The sequence below is a fragment of the Medicago truncatula genome, chromosome 5 (genome assembly GCF_003473485.1).
Source record: "Medicago truncatula cultivar Jemalong A17 chromosome 5, MtrunA17r5.0-ANR, whole genome shotgun sequence".
Lineage (NCBI taxonomy): Eukaryota > Viridiplantae > Streptophyta > Magnoliopsida > Fabales > Fabaceae > Medicago > Medicago truncatula.
In genome coordinates this window covers 43,510,199-43,533,740 of record NC_053046.1, presented here as the reverse complement: position 1 = coordinate 43,533,740, position 23,542 = coordinate 43,510,199, and the positions used below count along the sequence as shown (strand labels likewise).

At 29.8% G+C, this 23,542-nt stretch overlaps 3 protein-coding genes across 3 annotated transcripts; all 3 read left to right on the top strand.

Annotated features, from left to right (window-relative positions):
• The first annotated feature begins 4,812 nt into the window (after window positions 1-4,812).
• Window positions 4,813-5,678, top strand: LOC120580700 (vegetative cell wall protein gp1-like). The gene is made up of 2 exons (XM_039834775.1): window positions 4,813-5,314; window positions 5,565-5,678. Exons 1-2 carry the CDS (start codon window positions 4,871-4,873, stop codon window positions 5,676-5,678), a joined length of 558 nt encoding a protein of 185 aa, XP_039690709.1. The 5' UTR covers window positions 4,813-4,870.
• A 3,756-nt stretch (window positions 5,679-9,434) lies between these two features.
• LOC120580737 (BTB/POZ domain-containing protein At1g55760) lies at window positions 9,435-11,350 on the top strand. Its single transcript, XM_039834893.1, has 4 exons — window positions 9,435-9,623; window positions 9,781-9,929; window positions 10,447-10,574; window positions 10,694-11,350. Exons 1-4 carry the CDS (start codon window positions 9,481-9,483, stop codon window positions 11,252-11,254), a joined length of 981 nt encoding a protein of 326 aa, XP_039690827.1. The 5' UTR covers window positions 9,435-9,480; the 3' UTR covers window positions 11,255-11,350.
• A 2,729-nt stretch (window positions 11,351-14,079) lies between these two features.
• On the top strand, window positions 14,080-14,756 carry LOC11442338 (uncharacterized). The gene has a single exon (XM_003617857.4). It carries the CDS (start codon window positions 14,313-14,315, stop codon window positions 14,508-14,510), a length of 198 nt encoding a protein of 65 aa, XP_003617905.1. The 5' UTR covers window positions 14,080-14,312; the 3' UTR covers window positions 14,511-14,756.
• Window positions 14,757-23,542: the final 8,786 nt, after the last annotated feature.

Sequence of the window (23,542 nt, the reverse complement as noted above, 5' to 3'; positions counted from 1 at the left end):
TGTTTTTAAGAAAAAAATAATATAAATTTTTAAGTTTGGGGGGCATTTTGCACATAAGTGCAAAACTTCAGGGGGTGTATTTGTAAAACGTTATGTTCACTAACAGAAAAATTTGACGGAGATGGTAAATTGACTGAAGTTATGAAATTTCAGGAGGGTAATTGAAGTTTTGTTAATTTCAGGGGGGTAATTGATGAAACTTACAATTTCAGGGGGAAATTGACTATTTACTCGAGATAAAATTAATAGATATTATTTGTACTTAATATTAAAATGTTAGAATGAGGGTGGATCTTATCGTTTTTTGTTGTTGTCGATTTTGTGAAAGGAACATGGTTGCGAGTTCACTCTATCACTCTATCACCTTTTGATATTTCATTCAAGATATTGTTTATGTCGATATGAAACGTTAGTACTAATATTGCTGCATGATTTGATGTATGAACCTCAAAAGAGTAATAGTCATTTGAGAATCATGATAGCTAGGTTAAGGAAAACCCAAGGCCAAGATATGATACAACATGCAAACAACTTTTATAAAACACCATTGTACTTCTCTCTTCAAATTCCGAAAATAGCAAACCCTTATCTACATATTGTTAGTTGAAACGATTGATGGAGCCTAACCTTCAACTAAGGGGTCTCCTAGCCTAATTGCTTTGATTGCTTGGTCGTCTATTTTTTGAGTTTGGCTAATATGATATTTATTTTTTGGCGTAAACACAGACATAATTGAAAAGATAGTGAAGTTTCATGGTATAATATAAATAATGACCGGTAATGTAACTGACTAATTCATTAGGTCGGCTGATCATGCTTTATTCAAGAGATTTCATTTTTAAGAAGTTATCCAACTGGTACTTTGTCAATGAAGTCATTGTATACATTTTGAGAAATTCGACCCTTGACAAGAGAAACCAAGGTAATTAATGTCCAGACTCTCCGTAAATTTGATAGTTGAAAGAGGACTAATCAGATCATTAAGAAATAATCTCAAGCAACTAACTAAAATCTCTGTGATTACCTTGAAAATGATATTGCAAGGATTGATGAGTCAAAAATTCGTTAACCTCATAACATTGCTCTCCTTGAGGATGAGGACAATTAATATTTTTGCAATCGAAGTATTAATAGAACCCATAATGAAAGTCGTGTGGACAAGATGCCACATATCATAACCAATTCTTTCCCAAAAATGTTTAAAAATATAGGTTGGAAGCCATTTGGGCGAAACACTTTATAGGACTTCATACCAAAGATGTAAAGATGGTCCTCCTCATGTAAAGTGGTAAAAATATATAGATAAAAATAAAGAAGAACAAAAGGAGAAGGGGGACATAAACCGAAACCTTCTCAAACAAGCAAAAAAAGAAACAAGGAAAACAAAACAAGAGGGAAATAAAAAGCAAAAAAAAAAAAAAAAAAAGAAATGCTTAAGGACAAGTGTTGTATGAAAATCTCTGCAATTTTCACATAAACGGGGCACATGATTAATCAATAGATTATATGAAGTATTGGAGTGATCAATCTATCTCAAACAAATGTTTAAAATAACTTATGACTTCTACTTGGAGGTCCAGTAGTCCATTAACCATTCTCAAGAAAGAGACCCTGAATTTTATTTACCTTTCTTTTCACGAATGTTTAAGTGTGGAAAAAACCCGTGTTACGATCTCCAACCCCCCCCCCCCCCCCCCCCCCATCAATTCGTAGAAATTAAATATAAAAAAGGTTAATGGTTTAAATTGGCGTTGAAATATACACAAGTTTGAAAATATAATAAAAAAAAACACAGATTCTACCTATTTAATTTGAAATTTTTCCTATTTTTTTACATACATTTTTTTTGTAGGCATAAAGTCTGGAATAGATGTTGATTTTTTTTTTCATTGTATTTTTGTACACATATTTAGAATGTTAAAATACGACTTAATAGATAAAACTAATTTTTTTTTCACAAAGGATGGATTAATTATGAATTTTAAAAAAAATAAAAAACAAGAAATCTTGATTTATAAATCGAATGTTGAGTTGAGAATTGAATTCCATTAAATAGGACTCTAATTAGAGAAATTGGCAGGGAGTATCAATTTTGGTGGTTAAGCACGTTGATCTCTTCTGAACAAGTCGTAGATCGTGAACACTTTTGTTTACGTTCGCTGCCAATTTCATCAATTCGTAGAAATAAAATATAAAAAAGGTTAATTGTTTAAATTGACCTTGAAAATATACACAAGTTTAAAAATATAATAAAAAAAACAAGTTTGAAAATATAATAAAAAAAAACACAGATTCTACCTATTTAATTTGAAATTTTCCTATTTTTTTACATACATTTTTTTTGTAGGCATAAAGTCTGGAATAGATGTTGATTTTTTTTTCATTGTATTTTTGTACACATATTTAGAATGTTAAAATACGACTTAATAGATAAAACTAATTTTTTTTTCACAAAGGATGGATTAATTATGAATTTTAAAAAAAATAAAAAACAAGAAATCTTGATTTATAAATCGAATGTTGAGTTGAGAATTGAATTCCATTAAATAGGACTCTAATTAGAGAAATTGGCAGGGAGTATCAATTTTGGTGGTTAAGCACGTTGATCTCTTCTGAACAAGTCGTAGATCTTGAACACTTTTGTTTACGTTCGCTGCCAATTTCATCAATTCGTAGAAATAAAATATAAAAAAGGTTAATTGTTTAAATTGACCTTGAAAATATACACAAGTTTAAAAATATAATAAAAAAAACAAAGGTTTACCTATTTAGTTTGAGATTTTTCTTATTTTTAACCTCCAATTTTTTTCTGTAAGCATAAAAGCTATAATAGATGGTGGTGGCTCTCCTGGAGTTGAGAATTTATGTTTAGAAGTTTGCTATATAAATTCTCAACTCCCACTAATTTCTATCGTTCTATGTTTGGAGTCATTATATTGCCTTACTATCATTTTATCAAACATATTAAAACCAATTATGTAGAAAATCCTCACATTAATTTGCATATTATTTCAATCCTGACATTAAAAGCATTTCGTTAGTATTTTTTTTTTTTTGAGACGTCATTCCGTTAGTATCTATTTTTTTAAACATTTTTTTTAAATGGATATTATATTTAAATATTTTTTTGAGGAAAAATATATTTAAAATATTGTATAATGTTTTTTCTTTTTTGAAGGATATAATTCTTTTTTCTTCTTCTTAATTTTATTAAATGTTTAAAAAAAAAAGGTCTTGATAACGAGTGCTCTCATGACACTCTTTAAGCATACCAAAACAAGCAAATCAAACATTTCGATTTCCAATGCATTGATTACATGTATTTTTGATAAATATTTTTTTTTTATAAATACTTGCTATTTATAGTCCTTAAAGAGTGCCCGGGGGATCCAGAATTCCTAGCTCAACTGGCAAAATGCCGAAATTGTTAGGTCGGATGTCATAATCGGAGTTCGAACTCTGGTACCTCCACTTGTGTGTGTGAGTTTATGATGGTTTCGTCATTTCATCTATCTACCAAAAAAAAAAAAAATGTCCGGGGACACTCGTTAACATTTCCCTAAAAAAAATTATGTCAAAAAGTTGTTTTTTTCTACTATTTAAAACTTTTCAATTTTTCTAAAAAAAAAAAAACTTTCCAATTTTATTAATACCATTTATAAATTTAAATGATATTATTTTCTAATTTTATTTATATTAATATCAACATTAAGATGTTTTTTTTAGCAATATTAAGATGTGTTTATATAAGAAAACATTAATATATTTAATATCAATATTAAGATGCACTTATATATGTTCAAAACCGAACCAATCAAATAAAAGATTACAAATTGAACCAGCCTAAACTAAAAAACACATCTGGTTCAGATATATTCAAATTAATATTTTATTGAACCGTACAAATTGATTTACGGTTTTTATTTTACCATCCAAACCAAACAACACACTTAAACAATAACTTAACTTAACCATGTCACTCATCACAAACTCACTCATCCCAAACTCACTTAAGGTATTGGGCTAAGTCTAATGAGCAAACCAACGTATCAATTAATTAATTAAGTTTTCTTTTTTCCCATATTTTTTTGAAAAAGAAGTTATATTATTCTGTTAGTTGAGTGTTTTCACATGCACCTCAATTTTTGTCCAGCAACTTAAATTGTAATAAGTAAATAATTACTCCTCTATTTCAATTAAGCATTTCCGTTAATGAATGAATTAATCATGTATCCAAATTAATTGAGTGTTTTTCATTAATAAATTAATTTAAGTAAATAATTTTTAATTGTAATCCTTGTAAACTAGTTAATTGTTACAACTAATATAATCAAAATTGTTGGCAGATTTTTTTAAATTATATGTTGTGTCGTAAAAATCGAACCAATTCAAGAACATTGGTACACTAATTTTTCAGAAAATCACGCTTATCACCTCCTTTTTTGGTACAATTGTCTACTCTCATTTTTTTCTTTAGATTTATTACGATGATTGTTTTGAGTATTAAAATGTGTCTACTAATTATATTTTTGACGGGTAAAATGGGTCTACTAGGTATTTTTTGTGTTTATATTTTTTTTTGTTTGTTTTGAAGGAGTGTTTGTATCTTTTATAAATAAATTATAAATGGATTGAAATGGAAGTTAATAAATGGAGCAAACCGTACGCGGTTAAAACATTTAAGAATTGTTCCCAATCTGTGGTACCGAGTAATGGGAAAATTTCCTTTTTGTTCCAAAAATAGCATCATCAGCGTGAAATCAAATAAGAGCAAAGTCCTATATATAATACTATCAAGTATAAGCCTTTCATCATCACATTGCAACCCTAGCAAACAAAAAAGAAAAACACCTTGTTTTCAATTTTCAAAATGAATCTCAACATTGTGTTCTCTCTTGCATTCATCTGCATTGTTATCGCCGGTGTCGTAGGCCAGTCGCCTTCACCGGCACCAGCCCCCGCTGGTTCTTCTCCAGCTTCATCTCCCACATCACCAACCCCATCTCCTAACCCTAATGCGCCTTCACCGGCCCCATTTTCATCTCCAACACCAGCCCCCGCTAGCACTTCACCGGCCCCATCTCCTTCCAACCCTCCCTCACATGCACCTTCACCATCGCCACTTTCATCTCCGACACCAGCCCCCGCTCCATCTACTTCCAACCATAATGCACCTGCTCCAGTCACCAATCCATCGGCACCATCTCCTCAAAGATCTCCACCCAGTCCAACTCAAGGAAACTCACCTCCATCGGCTACTTCGAAAACTCTAGCCCCACCACCTTCGAAGGGGAAGAAAATCTTTGGAAAGAAGGTTTGTATGGTTCCTCTTTTTGTTTTGTCCTTACAACATTTAACACACAAGTTGGTTTTGTGCAATGCATTTTTTTTTACTTCCCTTGAATATATGTTTTTGTTCGTCGCAATTTTCTGATGGTTCAATTTAGTTCTAACAAAAATTAAATTAATCGTGTAATTTTTTTTATATATAGGTGACAATTGTAATGATAGAAAGACCGATTTTATGTCATGGATCAATTAGAATAATATTTTTGTTTAACTAGATTGTGTCGCGAGAAAATTCTGATAGACTTAATGTTGTTCCACGCGCCACCATTGATGATGGACTTGGTTTGTTAACTCTCGAGTTAAAGAAAAGTAAGAAACCTATACCTTAGGTCTGCAATAGAAAATATTTTTTTTACCATCAAATCAAGAGTTAATGGTAAAGATAATATTTATGATATCATTTATTTATTGTTTTTTAAGGAATCATTTATTTATTGTTGTTATTTCCTTTCTATATATACATATTTTTTCATCAAGATCCAAAGCTAAATAAAGTAAAGTCATAAAGATAAACTACGTATCATGTGGCTTTTATTTTCAAGGTTTTTATTTATTTATTTTTTATTTATTTTTTTACAATAGAAATATATTGGAGGTTTTTCACATCATTGTGTAAAAAGAAAACCAATTATGGTAAAATAATAATAATAATGATTGTAGCATTTTAACTTTCTAAAGCCAATGATGGTTGAAATAATAATGATTATATTTAATTAATTATTTTGTATGTTTACCACACAATTTTTATGTTTAATTGGATCAAACTAATCTTGAAATTATTGCATTCCAACTTTATTTTTCAGAGTGGAGCAGACACCACGAAGAGCTCCAAGTGGCTAGGAGGTTTAGCTTTGAGTGGGATTATTGTCATCTTGTTCTTCTAGATATGAGATTTGTTGAATTAATGTTTGTAGAAGAAGATGAAATGTTCAAACTTAATGGTTGTTTTATAAATCGTTGCTTTTAATTATCATATTTCCGTATTATAATAACTTTCCATCCATTTTTTTTATCTCTTTCTTTCTTCTTATTTTGTACACCATGAATGTGCATTACACATTTACACAACATTTCAATAAAATATTATCGTTTTTCTTTTCTAACAAGGTTGTCGTCATTATTCTAATGCCTAATTTTTTATTTTATTTGAAAGACCATGAATATGATATTATTAGAATAATTATCATTTAAAAAGTTGGACCTCAAGAATCTTGCACGTCAAGAAACATATGAGTCGTGGTTCACATATGATATTAGAGATAGAGGTCTTTAGTGGCTGACGCATGTCAGCTATGTCGAACGTTACCACTGATTGATGTCAGCATTTGCTAAGAGGTAGCATAAGGAGAGGTCGAGCTTCCATATTCTGATTGGAGATCAAATGACATTAACACTTAACGATATGTCATTTTTGTTGCATTTTCCCATCAAGAACCAATGAACCATCTCTCATTCTCTTGGATGATGATGGTCCTCTGTCCAAAAATGAGGTGGTAGACCTAGGTGTGTTTAAATTTGAATAAGTCCAATAAAAAACTGCAAATCCAACAAACCCAAACAAAAGACAACAAAAAATAGCATTTTATTTAGATGTATTTAACCTAATTTTTTTATTCAACTATGCAATTTAGTCCGGTTTACGGTTTTTATTTTGACACCGAAACCAAACCAAACTTAACTGCAAACTCAGCCCAAACACCCAACCCAACTCAACACTCCTAACTTAAAAAAATGTGATATATACAATACAATTGTTTAGTTTATATCTTTTTCAATTTGATATCCATGATACTATGTTTGATGCTTGAACCACTTAAAGAATAATTATTTTGTTTATAAATAATAAATTTTAAAATAACTGGTATTTGCAATCATCAGAAGCTATTTTTTTTTGAAGAACATATGTATGATATATTAATATTGATTTAAAATGATAGTAGCTTGTTCAACTAATATTACCGTCACTACCAAAAAAAGCTAATATTACCGTGAAAAGGTTCCCATTGCCCTGCCATTTTAATTGAATTGCTGCAACATTCAAGAATATATTGGGAAAGTGGTGTTGGAGGTTGTTGTTGGAGAAGGAGGGGTTGTGGTACCGTGTGTTGAAAACCCGTTATGATGAGGAGGGAGGGAGGTCAAGGGATGGGGGTAGTCACTCTTCGGTGTGGTGGAGGATGGTGGGTAATGTCCGTGACAGGGTAGGCGAGGGGGTCAGGAATTGGTTTGAAGAAAACATACATATGGTAGTTAGTGATGGGAGGGATACTTTCTTTTGGTATGATAAGTGGGTTGGGGACATTCCATTGAGGATAAAGTTCCCCTGCCTTTTCGAATTGGCCATGGAGAAAGAAAGATTGTACAGTGGAGCTTATGGGGAGGCGTGGTTGGGAGGTTGATGGTGGGGCGTGGTTGTGGAGGCGTCGGTTGTTTGCCTGGGAAGAAGAGAGCGTGAGGAAGTGTTCTTTTTTATTAACATATCATTGTGTTGCAGTGATGTTCACGACACTAAGAGGTGGCAATTGTATCCAGTTCATGGGTACTTGGTGGGGGAATCCTATTGGTTTATTACTAATAATGGTGACATGTTAGATAGGACTCTTGTCGACGACGTTTGACATAAATCTATTCATTCAAAGGTGTCTTTGCTGGTGTGGCGTTTGCTCCGTAACAGAGTTCCTACGAAAGACAATTTGTTGCATTGTGGAGTAATGCCTTCAACTGACATGGCTTGTGTGGGAGGGTGTGGTACAACTGAAACTGCTAAACACCTTTTCCTTCATTGCAATATTTCGAGTGAGTTGTGGTATCAGGTATGGAAGTGGTTAGGTATTTTTTCGGTGCATGCAGGTGAGCTCCAACATCATTTTATTCAATTCACTAAGATGGCGGGCATGCCACAAATTACTCATTTATACTTCAAGATTATTTGGTTCGTAACTGTTTGGGTGATTTGGAAGGACATGAACAACATGATATTCCAACAGACAGTTACTACCCCTTCTCATTTGTTAGAAAAAGTAAAGTTAAATTCTTTTTTATGGCTGAAAGCAAAGCATGAGTGTTTTGTTTAAAAGTTACCACGATTGGTGGAAACATCCCTTTCTTTGTATGAGATTACCTCTGCAATTTTTTTTATTTTTGGTTGGTCCTCTTTTTGAGTATCATCGTGACTATGTAAATATTGTCGGTGTTCCTCCTTTTTGCACACCTTGTGTGGGTGGAAACATCGATGGGTGTTTTTAATCTCATTTTGATTTGTTAAAAAAAAAAAATCATCAAAGAAAATAAAATGAAAGTTGTTATTATTTTCCTTTGATCGAAACCGAATACATATTTAAAAGTATTTATTAATTTATAATAAATAGCGAAAAGATGGGCACGTTATTGCGCTAACACTTAAAGATTATCAACAATATTTTATAGAAATTCTGCATATGTAAATTACAAACGATAGTTTATATAAATTTATTGATATAGATAACAAATTATAAGTATAGATATTTGTGACAACAATAATATAACGAACCTTGTAAAAAAAAAAAAAACAAATATAAGAATTTTTTTAATCTTTTTTAATAAAATCAACAATATAATATTATTATATAAAAAAAATTAAGAGTATAATTGGAATAACAAAAAAGTCAGTCCAATATCTTCCCGAAATCCACTATTTTCTTTATATATATTATAGATACTAGTGAAAAATGGACACTTACGTGTCTGTCTTTCAGTTTTTTTATTGAGCTAACGCGTGTAGATTATCAATGATATTTTACAAAAAATTTGCGTGTAAATGAACTAACAATATTTTATATAAATTTTATGATATAGATTAAAATTACAAATATAGATTATTTTTTTTTTGACAAGATTACAAATATAGATTTTTTTGACTTTTAAATGTAACAAATTCAACAAATCATATTTTGTTTTTTCAATGACAAAAATAATATAACAAATATAACAAATTTTTTTATCTTTTTTATATTTTGTTTGAGGGTATAATTGAACGCCATAAGGTTTTCGGTTTTTCACACCTACCCTTATATATATATATATATACCTCCTCAATCACAAGAATCATATAAGTTTAACAGAAAAATAGAGTGGAATTGCTGTTTGTTTTGTATGAATAGGATGTTTTACTCTCCATTCGAAGTGGAATCTGTGGGTTACGTCGCTCAATGGAGACTCAGTTTTAAGAGCATGAATATGATTCCCCACAGCTTTATCCACACGTCCGAAGCTTTCAAGATCTCTAAATGGAATTGGTAACTTTTTTTTTCTTTCTCTCTTCTAGTTCGACAATACATTATTTTTTTATTTTAATTTTGACAATGGTTAAAGTTTATATTTTGTTTAAGTGTAAATTTGTGAAAAGATAAATTGCTAAGTTTTTTTGTTTTGTTTTTACTTCCCAACACGAAGGCACATATCATTCTCGAGGGATTCCCTTTCTAGTCCGGTTGCTATCAAATTATATGCAGAAGAGTCCACAAATAATCCACCAATTGCATCTTTCAAATTTCGTATTCTTGACTCTATCGGAAAAAATGGAATAACCTTCGCAGAGACGGGTAATAAAATCGACTCTCTCTTTAGCATGCTTTACTTACAGAATTATGAGTTGGATTCTTTTATTATTTCAATTACTATATCATTAGGGTTTAAACAAATTTACCTATAAAATGCTATAGTTTTTGTGTTATTTGAAAAGATGATAATTTATATTTTATTTGTTATATCGTTATTTAAAGATTAACCTAATTTGTTACTGTCTGGAAGCCACACACACGTACCTATAATTTTAATCAAAATCATTTTTTTTTTATAAAATCAATAAAAAAAAAATTATATCTATATGAATAGGGGACTATGAGTTAATTGGCTAATGTTATAATTGGCTAATGTTATATAACATAATGGTACACAAGTGCTATTCGAGTTAATTGGACTTGTCATTATTTCAATTATATACCTAAAAATCTTTGTCTATGAAAATGTTATTTTTGGTGTTATTGAATAAAACAAGATATATGGTTAAATAGGCATATAAGTTTATAATTATTCTTCCTCTTTTCCACAATGATGCAGAAGAAAAAGACAAGCTTTTCAGTAGCGAAACTGATGCTTTTAACTGGGAGGTTGATGTTCAACTACCTGATGTTACAACATCCTGTGTTGAAGTTGAATTCCTAGATCTCAAGACTTCAAACCCAAATGTACGTGCATTTAATCAATCCTTTTATTTATGTGATACGTATGTTGCACTTTAATTTATAGTTTTAGTATCTTAATTTACTTCAGTTATTCACTATTTGTTTAAATTTTTTGAATGAAGGATGGAGAAACTAACTCAACTAGGAAAAGATCAACAACCCTTGTTCGAATGTTAAGAGAAAGTATCCACACTGACGCTACAATCAAGCTCGGATCATCGGATAAAATCATAAGAGTTCATCGAGCTGTTCTTGCTGCCCGGTCACCTATTTTTGAATACATGTTTGCAGAAGATTCTAAGGAGAATAACATGCTTGTTATAAATATCTCAGATATGTCTCCTGAAGTTTGTCAAGCATTTATAGATTATCTATATGACAACATCGACGATGAAGAACTTGCGGATCATAGTTTCGAGCTATTGGTTGCTGCTGAGAAATATGGCGTTATTGACTTGAGAGAGGAGTGTGAAAAGAATCTTCAAGAAGATATCAACAGAAAAAATATACTTGAGAGGCTCCATGCAGCATATTTCTATCAATTGCCCTACTTGAAGATTAGTTGCGCTCAATATTTAGTGGAATTTGGTAAAATACATGAAATCTGGGATGATTTTCTTGCCTTCCTAAAATTGGCAGATGACGATGTAATTTGCGAAATTTTTCGTGAATTTCTTCCTTAGTTAAGTTAGGTTTGAGTACCTTTCAGTTTTGAAAACTTTTGTTTAGAGATTTCTTCTTGATTTCAATGTAGACAACTAAATAGTTTTCTTGTTTTTTGAGTTCAACATTTATCCCTACGTGTATACATTTTCTTTTTACAATACAATATGATGCATTTGGCTTTTATTAGAAAATACAAAATTTATGTCGTAATATGTACTTAGAGGGAGTCTTGTAGCATAAGGCTGATTATAATTTTAGAAAACCATATTATTGGAAATGTTAATCATCATTGATAGGAAAGACTCCTCCAACCTATTCCATAGGATAATCAACTAGACACTTAAGTATTTTAACCAATGGATAGTGTTGGCTCTAATTTAATACTCTATTTTTTTAAAATGAGTGTCACTTTATTAAAAAAAATTGTTTCAAAATGAATGTCACTTTACATTTCCAATACAACTTTAATTTTTTTCTTCCAACTTTACCCTTAATAAATACTTCAACTTTTCTCTCTCACACAATTTTCAATGCAACTTTAAGTTTGTCTTATTCTTATAAAGTAAGGTTATTTTAGTAAAATTGCTATGACATTTGACTACTTTATTTCATTCCTTAATTTGTGTGCAATTGGTTAAAGCGATACTCATTTTGAAACGGATTGAATATATTCATAAACCACTAATACTTCTAATTAAACGTAATGCTACTCATAGCAAAACATTTTCAGGTGAAAGTTTCACGACCATGTTTCATCTAGATAAATAGGAGGGCTCTACTTCTATTTACACTTAAGAATGCTCCCCCTTAGGCACTAATTTTAAGTTTAAAGGATTTGGGATATTACAAGATCCTACACAAGAATAATTTAGATCATAATTTCTTTTGTACTACCTTGATAGCGGACTGATTTAATTTTAGGAGCATGCATAGCATTACATAAGAATTTAAACATAAAATAAACGAAGGACCACTAATCTGTCTAACTAAACAAAGAGTATTAGATATTCTCTTCAAATATATCTATCCAATCATGAAATAAGTTGAGAGGATCACAAAATAACCAAATTTCATATGAATAAACTATTTGTTCATGTCTAAACTAAGGGAATCTACTTCCTTCTGAGTAGGAGGTGTATTCTTCATGCGAGTAGTTGGATCCTCGAACAGCACAAACCAAGATAGAAACCCAATCACGATCACAATCACAACAAGAATCAAACACGTGCATATAAAGCACACTCTGCCCCAACAACCCATCTTTAACCAATGATCGTAAAAAACAGCAAGGTTTCAATCTGTTGGTGTCTCTCTATTAATTAAGGAGTGAAACATGGTTTTGTGACCTTAAAAGGACAGCTATTAAAATAGTCACACACAATAAAAAGAAAGCTAGTAAAAACACTCTATTGTAAAGGGTAAATAAAGATTTCTTTTTGTGAACTTTTTTAATGCATACCTCAATCAACTGATTTTTGCATGATTTACGACCACAATTGTAATTAATTAAAAAACCTCGTCGGAAAAAGGAGAGAAAAATTATGTGCGTTTTATAGTGTTTTTGGGTTATATTTTTTTAGGGAATTGGATTACATGTTATTGATATGAAATTTCGACCACGTTTAACAATTATTAAATTTTGTCTAAAACTTTGAAAATACACACGTGAAAAGCTCTTTTTCCGACATAAATTTTTTCATACGCAAGGGTCTAAAGAAATAGAGGAATTAAATAAATTTATTTATTTTGGATAAAAAAACGTAACATTTTTCGTTTGAAAAAACAAAAGAGATCTTAAACTAGACCATTGAAATACTATTTTCGTTGTTACCCCACCACAATCATTGGTCAATTTTACTAGAGACCAATCACCAAATTTTTAGACTCCATATATTATCCATATACATCCCAAAACTAGTTGTTGTAACTGACTCAACCACTTCACCATCCACCTTAAACACATCGCCTTCAACATTCCCATTTAAGGTTGACAACAAAACGTACACGTTAATTTTACTATAAAATTCATCAATAAAAAGTAATGTTCTTTTGGCTATTATTATTATTTAACATTGCAAAAGTTATGGATAAGTATTTTTTGGTCTGCTGTAGAATAATATTCTAAAAAATATATAAATATAGGAGTTTTTTTTTCTTCATTTAATTCTAAAATTACGATTTTCTGATTTTGAACAAAAAATGTAAGTTAAGTAAAATAAAATAAAATATTAGCACATAGTTTAATTTACGTTCTGTTTATATTCAAAAGTTTAAGAAAATGCATTTAATTTAATACATATTTTAATTTTAAAGATAAATGGTTAATTATTTTTTGAAAAACATGTGAGTCCTCCGACAAAAGTTTTAATGGTGTATGATATTCAACATGTCATTGCAACTTTTGTTGGAAGACTCATGTGTTTTTCTTAAAATAATTACACATATATCTTCAAATTTAAAATTACGTCAACTTTTATTTCACTATACAATTATAAAATAATTTTGTTTGTAGGGAACGAACCTGATAATCTGGTTGGAACTGAACGAAGTAAATAAAGTCGGGCAAAACATTTGTTCATGAATCAGATTTCGTCGAACCTTTTGTGTTATGGAAGTTCATTTTTTTGTGGAACCTTTCATGTTAAGGAAGTTCATTTTTTTTTTTTTTGACAAAATGTTAAGGAAGTTTATTAACTAACTATTCAATTCCAATCCATTTATAATTTTCATTTCCTTTTTCTAAAGGGGTTTATAGTAAATGACGCAAATGAAATCAGTATTATTATCAAGTTCATAATAAAACGAAATCTTTATTTTTCCTTTTAAGAGGGAATATTGTTTTGTATTTTACGAAGAAAGGGAATGTTGTTTTCAAATGATGAAATAAATAGCTTTCCTTATAAGCTCAAAAACGCGTACGCGTGTTTCAATCAAGCTGTAACAAAGACACCAACGTTACCTTCTTCATTTTCTTTTAAATTCACCACATTATCTTCACAATTTTTTCACAAGATCAGAAATACCAAGAGGAAAAAATTATTGAAACTCTTTTTCTTCGACGATCGTTGATTAAAGATGTGTTGTCCGGGCAAAGTGTGCATGTTATGCGTATGCTTGATTCTGGTTGTGATCACAATCGGAATGCTGTTTGGATTCGGAGTTTTCAAGAATGGATTCCACAAGGTCAAAGATACCGTCCATTACTCTGAATCTTACGGAGGAGGAGGAGGAGGAAGGCCGTTCTTGGGTTATGCGCCACCGCCATTGTTCTAGTTCAGTATTGTTCTCTTCTTATTTTCGTTGTTCATGCATGGACGAGTTTGTTTTTTGTTTTAATAAATTATGACTTGTTAGAATTGGTATTTGTAATTACTCGTTTATTGGGATTCATGTTCATATTTTGTTTAAATTAATTCTCCTAGTGATTACTGCTATTATACTGTTTTTTGTCATTTAAAAACAAATTGTTGGGTTATCCTTGACATTTGACAACGTAGAATTGTTGAAATTATTATGAGATCACCTACTCAGCATTCTCTTTTCTTGTTGATGAATTCAAGACTACATAAATAATTTGATCTATGAATTTAATTTTGTATACACCCATGTAAAATCAAACCGTAAGGACTGATAAAAAGCATTTGCGACTTTCATCGTTGATCAAATAATTGTTAATTTTTTTATAAACATGAATGTCTTTTATGAGAATCTCAATTATGTTTTCTAGTCAACAATTATTAGTTTATTATCCCTCAAAAAAGAAAATTATTAGTTCACTATTTTTTCTTCTAAAGCTCATCCATTAACTAACGTTTGTTTGATCCATGCAAAGTTAAAATTAACAATTCAATAGTATATTTTAAGTGAGGTTGCAAGTAGGACCCGTGGGGTTAGGTTTGGTTTAGAGTTAATTAAATTACGTATGTTTTATAAAATTTCAATTTTTAAACTAAATTTACTATTTAATATTTAAGATTAATCCAACAAAAAAACACAATAAAATACTTAAATCATATACTTTAAAAGTAAGTGAGATTTAAAACAAATTTTGTGATACATAAGACATTTTTGTATGCATATGATAAATTTTTTGCTTATAAAATTTAAAGCAATATTTTCCTTCAAAAAAATTTGAGGAAATCTGATGGGTATATGATTTCCTATAGTTCCTTACGTAGTAAGAAATTTGAGAAAAGATATTTTATTGTTTCTGTGTATGGATTATTAGGTTTAATAATCAAAATTTCAACAAACAAAACACTAGTCGTGCTCCTCCTAATGTAACGTAATTGCAGCGTGGAGTGGAACGAAAGACATTTGGCTTAAAAGTGGTTTAGCCAATAGTATGATTTAAGTGATCTCATCTAGATAAAAGCCCTATAGCTTTAGTAGAAAAGCCGGCAAATTTCCAAAAAAAGTGTTGAGTTAAAATGTTACCAACCAAATAATTTTTTTCAAGCAATCTATTTTTAGTCAAGACCCTACCTTCATATCTACTTTAGACCTACAACTTTGTTCAGCCAGCCCCAACCATATTATTGGAATTTAGTTTGATTTCTTATAAGATATTAGAGATAATCAACAACATTAAGATCATAAATAATTCTAAGGTCCATTGCAAGATCGGGTTGAATGTGAATCAAACCAATATTGTAAATGGAGTTGCATTTTCATCGAACTGATCCAGGATAGGTCTTTTGTTTTTATCCATTTTGCTTGCTCAAAACATAGTTTTGTGTCAAGTTAACTAGAAGCTTCTAAGTAATGAGAAAAAAAAAAATCAAAATACTAAAGAGTATGCAAAAAGACTACCCAATGTATGCAAAAAAAGACACTTTTCAAGGTTTGAACATGTGATTTTCAAATCGCAAGGCATCGAACCTTACCATTGTGCCAAAACTAACGCTACAAAGATATTGTATATTGCCACTTTGAAAAAAATATTGAATATTGTCTATAGGAAAAAATTGAAATATGTCGAACAATCAATTATGTGCCACCAATAGTCATAATTGTTGACTTGATAGTTTGCTGGACTCCATTTAGAATGAAGTGTTTTGAGAAGACCTAGTATGTCAGACACATGGGGGCTTGACAAAGAAGTTCATGACAATGATTTGTTTGCAATTCTTTTGTCTCAAAATATAAGTAAAAATTGGTCAACAAAAGTTAATGTATTTGTTTTAAAATTTATACCAAATACATCAATTTATATTGACCAATTTTAATTTATATTTTAGCACTGAGGGAGTATCATGTTATTTTTGGCTTCCGGGTAAGTACCAATAATGTTTACACATACAATGATGTCAAGCCGAAACACAAAACACAATTGTCATAAAAGCATTTAGATCATAGTATCTACACTTCAAAGTCGTGTTTTGGCCTCCATCACGTATCATTGATATATGTAGTTGCATTCAATTTTTTGAATTATTATGTTGTGTATGTGTCACTAGACTTGAGTCTGGTGGCCGTGTTTCATATAGTAAACAAAATAGTGCTAGGTCCCCTCCATGAGAATGAAGCAATAACTTGGAATTTCTGTTATTGCTTTTGCCATGTAAGAAACAGGGTTCCTGCATTGTACTCTATAACAGCCATCAATTGCTAAACGCCATTTTAAATCTTTGATATGAGTAGAGAGCATTTCTTGTTGTATGGATTCACTTAGTATGTGTTTGTTACAACATTTTCTTTTCTCTAGACGTGCCGCAATTTAAAAACTACCTTTTATAGCTTCTAAAATCTCATGTTTGAAGTGCATTGAAACGTGATATTTCTCATTTAAATGCATATCTAAACATTGCATTAATTGAAACTATTTGTGATTTTTTTTTCTTCATGAGACTATATGTAAAATAATTTAGGAATATCAAAAGTTTCCAACATCTACTCACTTTTATACATTTTTATATCTCAATCGACTTTCATTTTCGTAGATAAAATATATTTTTTATTAGTATTTTGAGCGATGACTTTGTCATCCATTATAATCATACTCGACTCATGAGATTAATGTTTTTTAATTACGTGTAAAAAATATCCTATTTATTAATTACGTGCAAAAGATACCTAATTACTTTGAAAATAATCATGAAAATAAAGGTAAAGTTTTACCAAATATGACTCTCAATAGTTGTCTCGTCGTGATTGGTTCATTTGTTTGGAATAATAGTTTGTTTTCCATAATCTTTGTTCATTAAGCCCCATGTTTGTTATGATTAGGATTAGGTAACTTTACGGTGGGTTATTCACTTATTCTAATCCAATCAAATTGTTTTCGTATAAAGGATCAAACCACTAAGCAGCATCCACAGGGGTGGCACTCGGTGCCTATGTTTTCGGTACTTTAGTTCATTTATGTTTGGTAAGATACCTTAATGAGCTTATAGCTTATAAATTCGTCTGATAAAAAAAGTTCTGTTTGGTAATGTTTTTGCACCATAACCTTATAACATATTTTACGAGTTTATAAGCTATTTTTCAGACGCTATTCTAAGTAGTGTTTGAGCTTATAGCTTATAGTTTATTATTTTTTTCTTCCACTTTTATCCTTATTGTTTTATTTGAATATCAGTTTTACCCTTATATTTAAATGACATCGTAATTATTATTATTTGGCAACGGCACAGAACGTCCCTTTAAATAAAATACTGGACATGGTTAATATTTTTGTTTGTATGTACCTGACTTAATTTAAAACATAAAAAAGTTGATACTACATCTACATACTTATTATTTATTTTTTATTTTTATTATTATCTAGCAACTGTGCTAATTGGACGTCGCTTACATACTTATTGTTTAATATTTTTGGAAGAAAATAATCACGTTTATGAAAGGTTTTGTTTATTTTTTTTTATTAAGTATAAAAAACGAAATAAAATAAATTTTAATTAAAACATTAGCAAATTTATTAATTTTAAAAATAATATATGGAAGAAATATTGAATTAAATTATTAAATTTTAAATATTTTTAATATCAATTGATATAAATTCTATTCTTAATTAAGAGTACCCTTTTATGTCATTTTACATTATCATCTAGTTGAACCACTAAGGTACCGTTTGGCCGGGCTTTTTTTTCAGTCTAAAAGCTACTTTAAAACAAAGTTAAAATAAAGCTCTTTGAGAAAAAGGCTAAAGTTGTTTGGTTTCTTTATTTGTTTTTAGTTCTAAAGTTATTTTTGAGTTAAAAGCTGTTTCGTAAAATATTGTACAAAACTTTGAATTTATTATTTTTTGATGGTGTCTGGGGTTCGAACCCGGGACCTTGCATATATTCATGCATTGTCTATAAATAAAAAACTTTGAATTCATTATGAATTAACATAATAAATAAAAAAATGTCTAAAATATTTTTTGAAGGGAAAAATGTTTAAAATATAAAAGATATATTTTTACCAATACTATATTTATTCAATGACGTTTATTTTGTGTAACATGAATACAAATTTGTATCATCATATAAACGACTTGTTAAATATTTGAATAGGACAAATAATTTAAGGAGGATCAAATAATAACATAAATAATATCAAAGTAGTTTGGAAAATTAAAAACAATAATCATCTTTTTTTTTTGTTTGAAAAAGACATAAATCATCACAAACTCAAACATTTCTACTCTCCATCAACGCAACTCCTATTTGATTTCTAACTTTATTCATGTAGCCTCCATTTTGCACTCTTCCTCGATTATATGAACTGATTTCTTCATTTATATTGCTTTCTTCGTCACGCTCAATCATATATTCAGAGATGACATCACATTTATTAAACTCTTCATCTTCAACTCCACACATTCGAATAAAGTTGTGGAGTGCTGTTGTTCCAACTATGATATTTTGTTGTTTGATTAGTGAAAATGGTCGCATATCACATAAGATATGCCACCTTTTTTTCCAAACTCCAATTGTTCTTTCAATGACATTTCTCAATGAAGAATGTGCATGGTTGAACACTTCATGAATACCTTCTGCTTGACTACCATCTCTAAAATCAGGAATGTATATGTGTGTATATATAATGAGAATAATTGATTTTTTCTTTTCCAATTATACTCTATAACAAATTTTGTTATAAAATACCATATTTTTAGTGTTGGTAAAAAAGATAAGAATTTATATTATATAATATTATATCTGTTACATTGCTGGTGTCATTGAAAAAGATATGTTTAGTTTTTTTAATAAGAAGAAGATATGCATAGTTTGTTACAATACAAATGTGTAAATTATATATAATTATAATTTTTTTAGGCAACTACACTTGTACTTTTAATTAAATCAAAATTTTATAAAAATAATTATACGCATTACACAACACTAACAAAAATTATACGCATTAGCATAACAAAAAAAATAACAGAAAGAGGAACATAAAGTATCACTCTAAACGTTAATGTGTGTGTATTTCCGTGGTTGAAGAAAGGGAATAAAAATATTCGGTGTCATTCATTGACAGCGTGAATACAAATATTTGCGAGGTTGTGATGATCAAAAGATATTGAAATTAATATATAAGTGATAAAAAGATAATAAAATTCCTTAAAAAAATAGATAATAAACTTAAATGGAACCTCATTAAAAAATTAAATGGACCGGTTAAAATAAATAAATAAATAAAAAGGAAGAAAAAAGCATATTGAAAAAATAAAACAAAAGGTTGCCGGCGGGAGTTGAAGAGAGGTGCTTGTGAAATAAATTGGGGAGAAATAGTTTTTTGAAGTAGCATTCAACAACTCTTGGTTAAAGCTCATTCCATTCAATTTTATGCATTCTAAAAAAAGTACTTTTTTTCGAAGGTACTTTATTGATATTGTGTTTGACCTAGCTTCTCCTTAAAAACGTAGAAAAGCTGAAAAAAGCCGGGCCAAATGGTACCTAATTTTACCAAACACTTAACTAGCTTATCAGCTATAAGCTATCAACTAGCTTATAAGTTATCCGCTATTTTTACCAAACAGAGCCTTTATATGAGAGAGAATGTTAGATGAATGTTTAAAATATATTATTTAGATGAGAGAGAATGAATGGTTTAGAAAGACACCGAAATGCTACCCCATCCCAGTGGTGGATTATATTTTTTAATAGTAGTATTTAATAAGTAATCAATCACTTCAATCCAACACTTTAGACACATTTTTTAAATGAGGTTCACTACTAATTTTATATCATCTATCAATAACTCTATGTATCATCACATTTAATATTTTAATATAAAAACATGTGGAACCTACGAAAAGTGATAAATGTTTATTTGAGACGCTCATCTTATTAGGTATCATGTTGGACTTCACCATAACGAAGAACATTCAAGGTATCAAGAGTTAGATACGATCTTTTCATTTCTTCTATTTAGAAAGATAAAATCATAATAAAACTATCATGTGAGCTTAGCGTTGGGAAAGATATTGCATTTTATATATAGGGACCGAGGTTTGAACCTCGGACACTTCACTTCTTCACAATTAAATTGTGTGAGAACTAACCACTTACCTGCTTAACAAAAAAAGAAAAAATAAAACTTAAAAGACACTCCATTTCTCCACAATTAACACATGCCTACTTCAAAGACCCAAAAACCCAAATTTTATAACACCTACCAATATTTTCTTTTTGACATAACACCTACCAATATATTGTTATTAATTTTCACAAACTTTTTTTTTTTTTTTTGTCAAGTAACCTAGTGGCTAGAGCTCACACAATTTAATTGTGGAGAAGTGGAGTGTTCGGGGTTCGAACTCCGACTCCTGCATATAATATGCAATATCCCTACCAACTGAGCTAAGCTCACGGGGATAATTTTCACAAACTTTATTATGAACAAACACAGGAATATAATTTGATATCTAGCATTTTCCAATTTTTTATTATCAAATGGAAATGGATTAATAAATAGTAACAAACGTGGTAGTAAATCACGCAAATAAAAAAGAAGTGTTTTGATGCCCGTGAGTTTACCTCTAAAAATATTGTATTTTATATGTAGGGGTCGGGGTTTGAACGCTAGACACTCCATTTCTTCACAATTAAATTTAAATTGTGTAAGCTCTAGCCACTAAGCTACTTGATTCAAAAAAGAAAAAAAATATTTTGTCCCGGCATAATTCAGTTGATATAGAACAATATATTATTATATAGAGGAGTCGAGATCAAATCCTGAACATCCTATTTATTCATTTTATGAGGTGAATTTTAACCACTGTAAAAAAAGAAAATGTTTCCTGAGCTACGCCCGGAAAAAAGTTGAGAAAAAGATATTTATTTTCCTTTTTAACGGAGAATATTGTTTTAAATTGATAAATAAATAATAAATAGCTTTCCTTATAAGCAAAAAAAACGTTTCAATCCACTTCTTCTTCTCTTTCTCCACATTTAAATTCACAATTCTCTCCGCAACTTCTCAGATCTGAAAAAAACGAAAGTTTGCTGCATTGACCGATCGTTCATTCGAGATGTGTTGTCCAGGCAAAATCTGCACGTTATGCATATGCTTGATTGTGGTTGTGATCACGATCGGAATTCTGTTTGGATTCGGAGTATTCAAGAATGGTTTCCACAAAGTCAAAGACACCGTTCATTACTCTGATTCTTACGGCGGAGGAAGGCCGTTCTTGGGTTATGCGCCACCGCCATTGTTCTAGTTCAGTATTGTTTGTTATAGGTATATTTGTTTTAATTTTCATAAATAAGTGATGGATTGATTATTAGTATTGGGATTCATGTTGATTTTTGTTAATAAAGTTTGCTTGATTCAGTGATTATAATCTCCCAATCCCCTCGCTCTCGCTCTGTTTGTTTAATATTAATCCAATTCATCATTTCATAATGTAGTATTACTGTTGAACTTATCCGATTATCCAGTCAGCATCCTGTTTTTTTGTTAAATTGGTTTTTTTTTTTAACCCTCCCTCAAAATCAAACTCGATTCTTTCAAACAATTTGTTTATTAATGAAATCTGTTAACTAGGTGACTTCTTTTTGTTAAAGATATCATTATTAATGTTTAAATACAAAATTTTTATTGTAAATTTTTTAACATATGTAAATTTATACATGATAAAAAGACTTTCCTTATTTTTTTTTGTCAAGCAAAATAGTTATAATGTTCTAAAAATTGTTCTATTGATTTGGAGGTGGTTGCTTTTCAGAATAAATAACAATGTAATTCTTGCATGAACACAAAAATTTGAACAAGTGAAGTAAAAAATAATAATTAAATGCTATACTTTTTTAATAATTCTACGATGTTTAATTATTTTGAATGTGTGGCTAAATATATTTCTGTTCACAAATTATTCTAAATTTCTTTGAAATTATGTTTTTTTTTTTTTGACAAGTTGAAATTATGTTCTTTACGATTAAAACGAGAATAAGAATATTTTTTAATGGGATAAGGAACATTCATTCTCTTGACCAAAAAAAAAAAAGGAACATTCATTCTTAGACCATGTACAATGGCCTATTGAATCTGAAATTCAATAGGTTGAAACCATTGCAATGCCTTATTGAATTTGAGGGAAGAGGAGAGAGGTGATTAATTGATTCAACATGTTTAAGATCTGACGGGGAAGCCACGCGGCGCGTTTTGGTTTGCCAGGCAGAGCGCGTGTAACACACGCGCCGACAAGGCGCGTCGCGCAAAGGAAGACGCGGAGAGAGAAAAGATTTTGGATAAAAGGCTGACACGTGTTGAATTGTGATTGGCTGGCTGGATTTTTATCTTCTTAATACTTTGGACTCAATTATTTCATTGCAAATAATTTTTATTTTTATTTTTTTTTCACCAAAATTCGTGATTTTTTTTTCTCTATAAATAGAGACTTAAATCATTTGATTTGGACACAGAAAAAAAATCAAATTTTTCACTCTCTTAATCTTATTATTAGCTTTGTATTAGCCTTTCTTTTGAAGTTTTAGTGTTTATTTAGTTTGTTGTATTGCATTTTATTTATGTTAAGAAAATAAAAATAAATTATTTAAATAAATTTTGTTTTTTTAAAAAAAAAAATTGTTAAGTGTTTCTTCATTTTAATTTAATTATAATCGATAATTGTAATTTTATGTAATTATAAAAACAAAAATATAAAATTAAATAAGAATAAGAAATAAAATGTGGTGGGGTAGGGTGTTGAATGAAAAACTATTGGAGAGGTAAAAATTGAAAGGGTGTTGAATTAAGAGAGAGAAAATGATATGGAGTGTTGGAAATTGAAAAAGTGAATGTTGAAGGTTGTTGAATTTGTTTTACCATTGTAAATGGTCTTAGTACAAAGTTATTTTATAACGACATCC

Excerpts from the sequence above, each read along its gene's own strand:
- LOC120580700 (XM_039834775.1), top strand. The coding sequence starts at position 4,871 with ATGAATCTCAACATTGTGTTCTCTCTTGCATTCATCTGCATTGTTATC. Across the intron at positions 5,315-5,564 it reads AGAAAATCTTTGGAAAGAAG|ATTGTGTCGCGAGAAAATTC; the intron begins GTTTGTATGGTT and ends TTGTTTAACTAG.
- LOC120580737 (XM_039834893.1), top strand. The coding sequence starts at position 9,481 with ATGAATAGGATGTTTTACTCTCCATTCGAAGTGGAATCTGTGGGTTAC. Across the intron at positions 9,930-10,446 it reads AATAACCTTCGCAGAGACGG|AAGAAAAAGACAAGCTTTTC; the intron begins GTAATAAAATCG and ends ACAATGATGCAG. Across the intron at positions 10,575-10,693 it reads TCAAGACTTCAAACCCAAAT|GATGGAGAAACTAACTCAAC; the intron begins GTACGTGCATTT and ends TTTTGAATGAAG.
- LOC11442338 (XM_003617857.4), top strand. The coding sequence starts at position 14,313 with ATGTGTTGTCCGGGCAAAGTGTGCATGTTATGCGTATGCTTGATTCTG.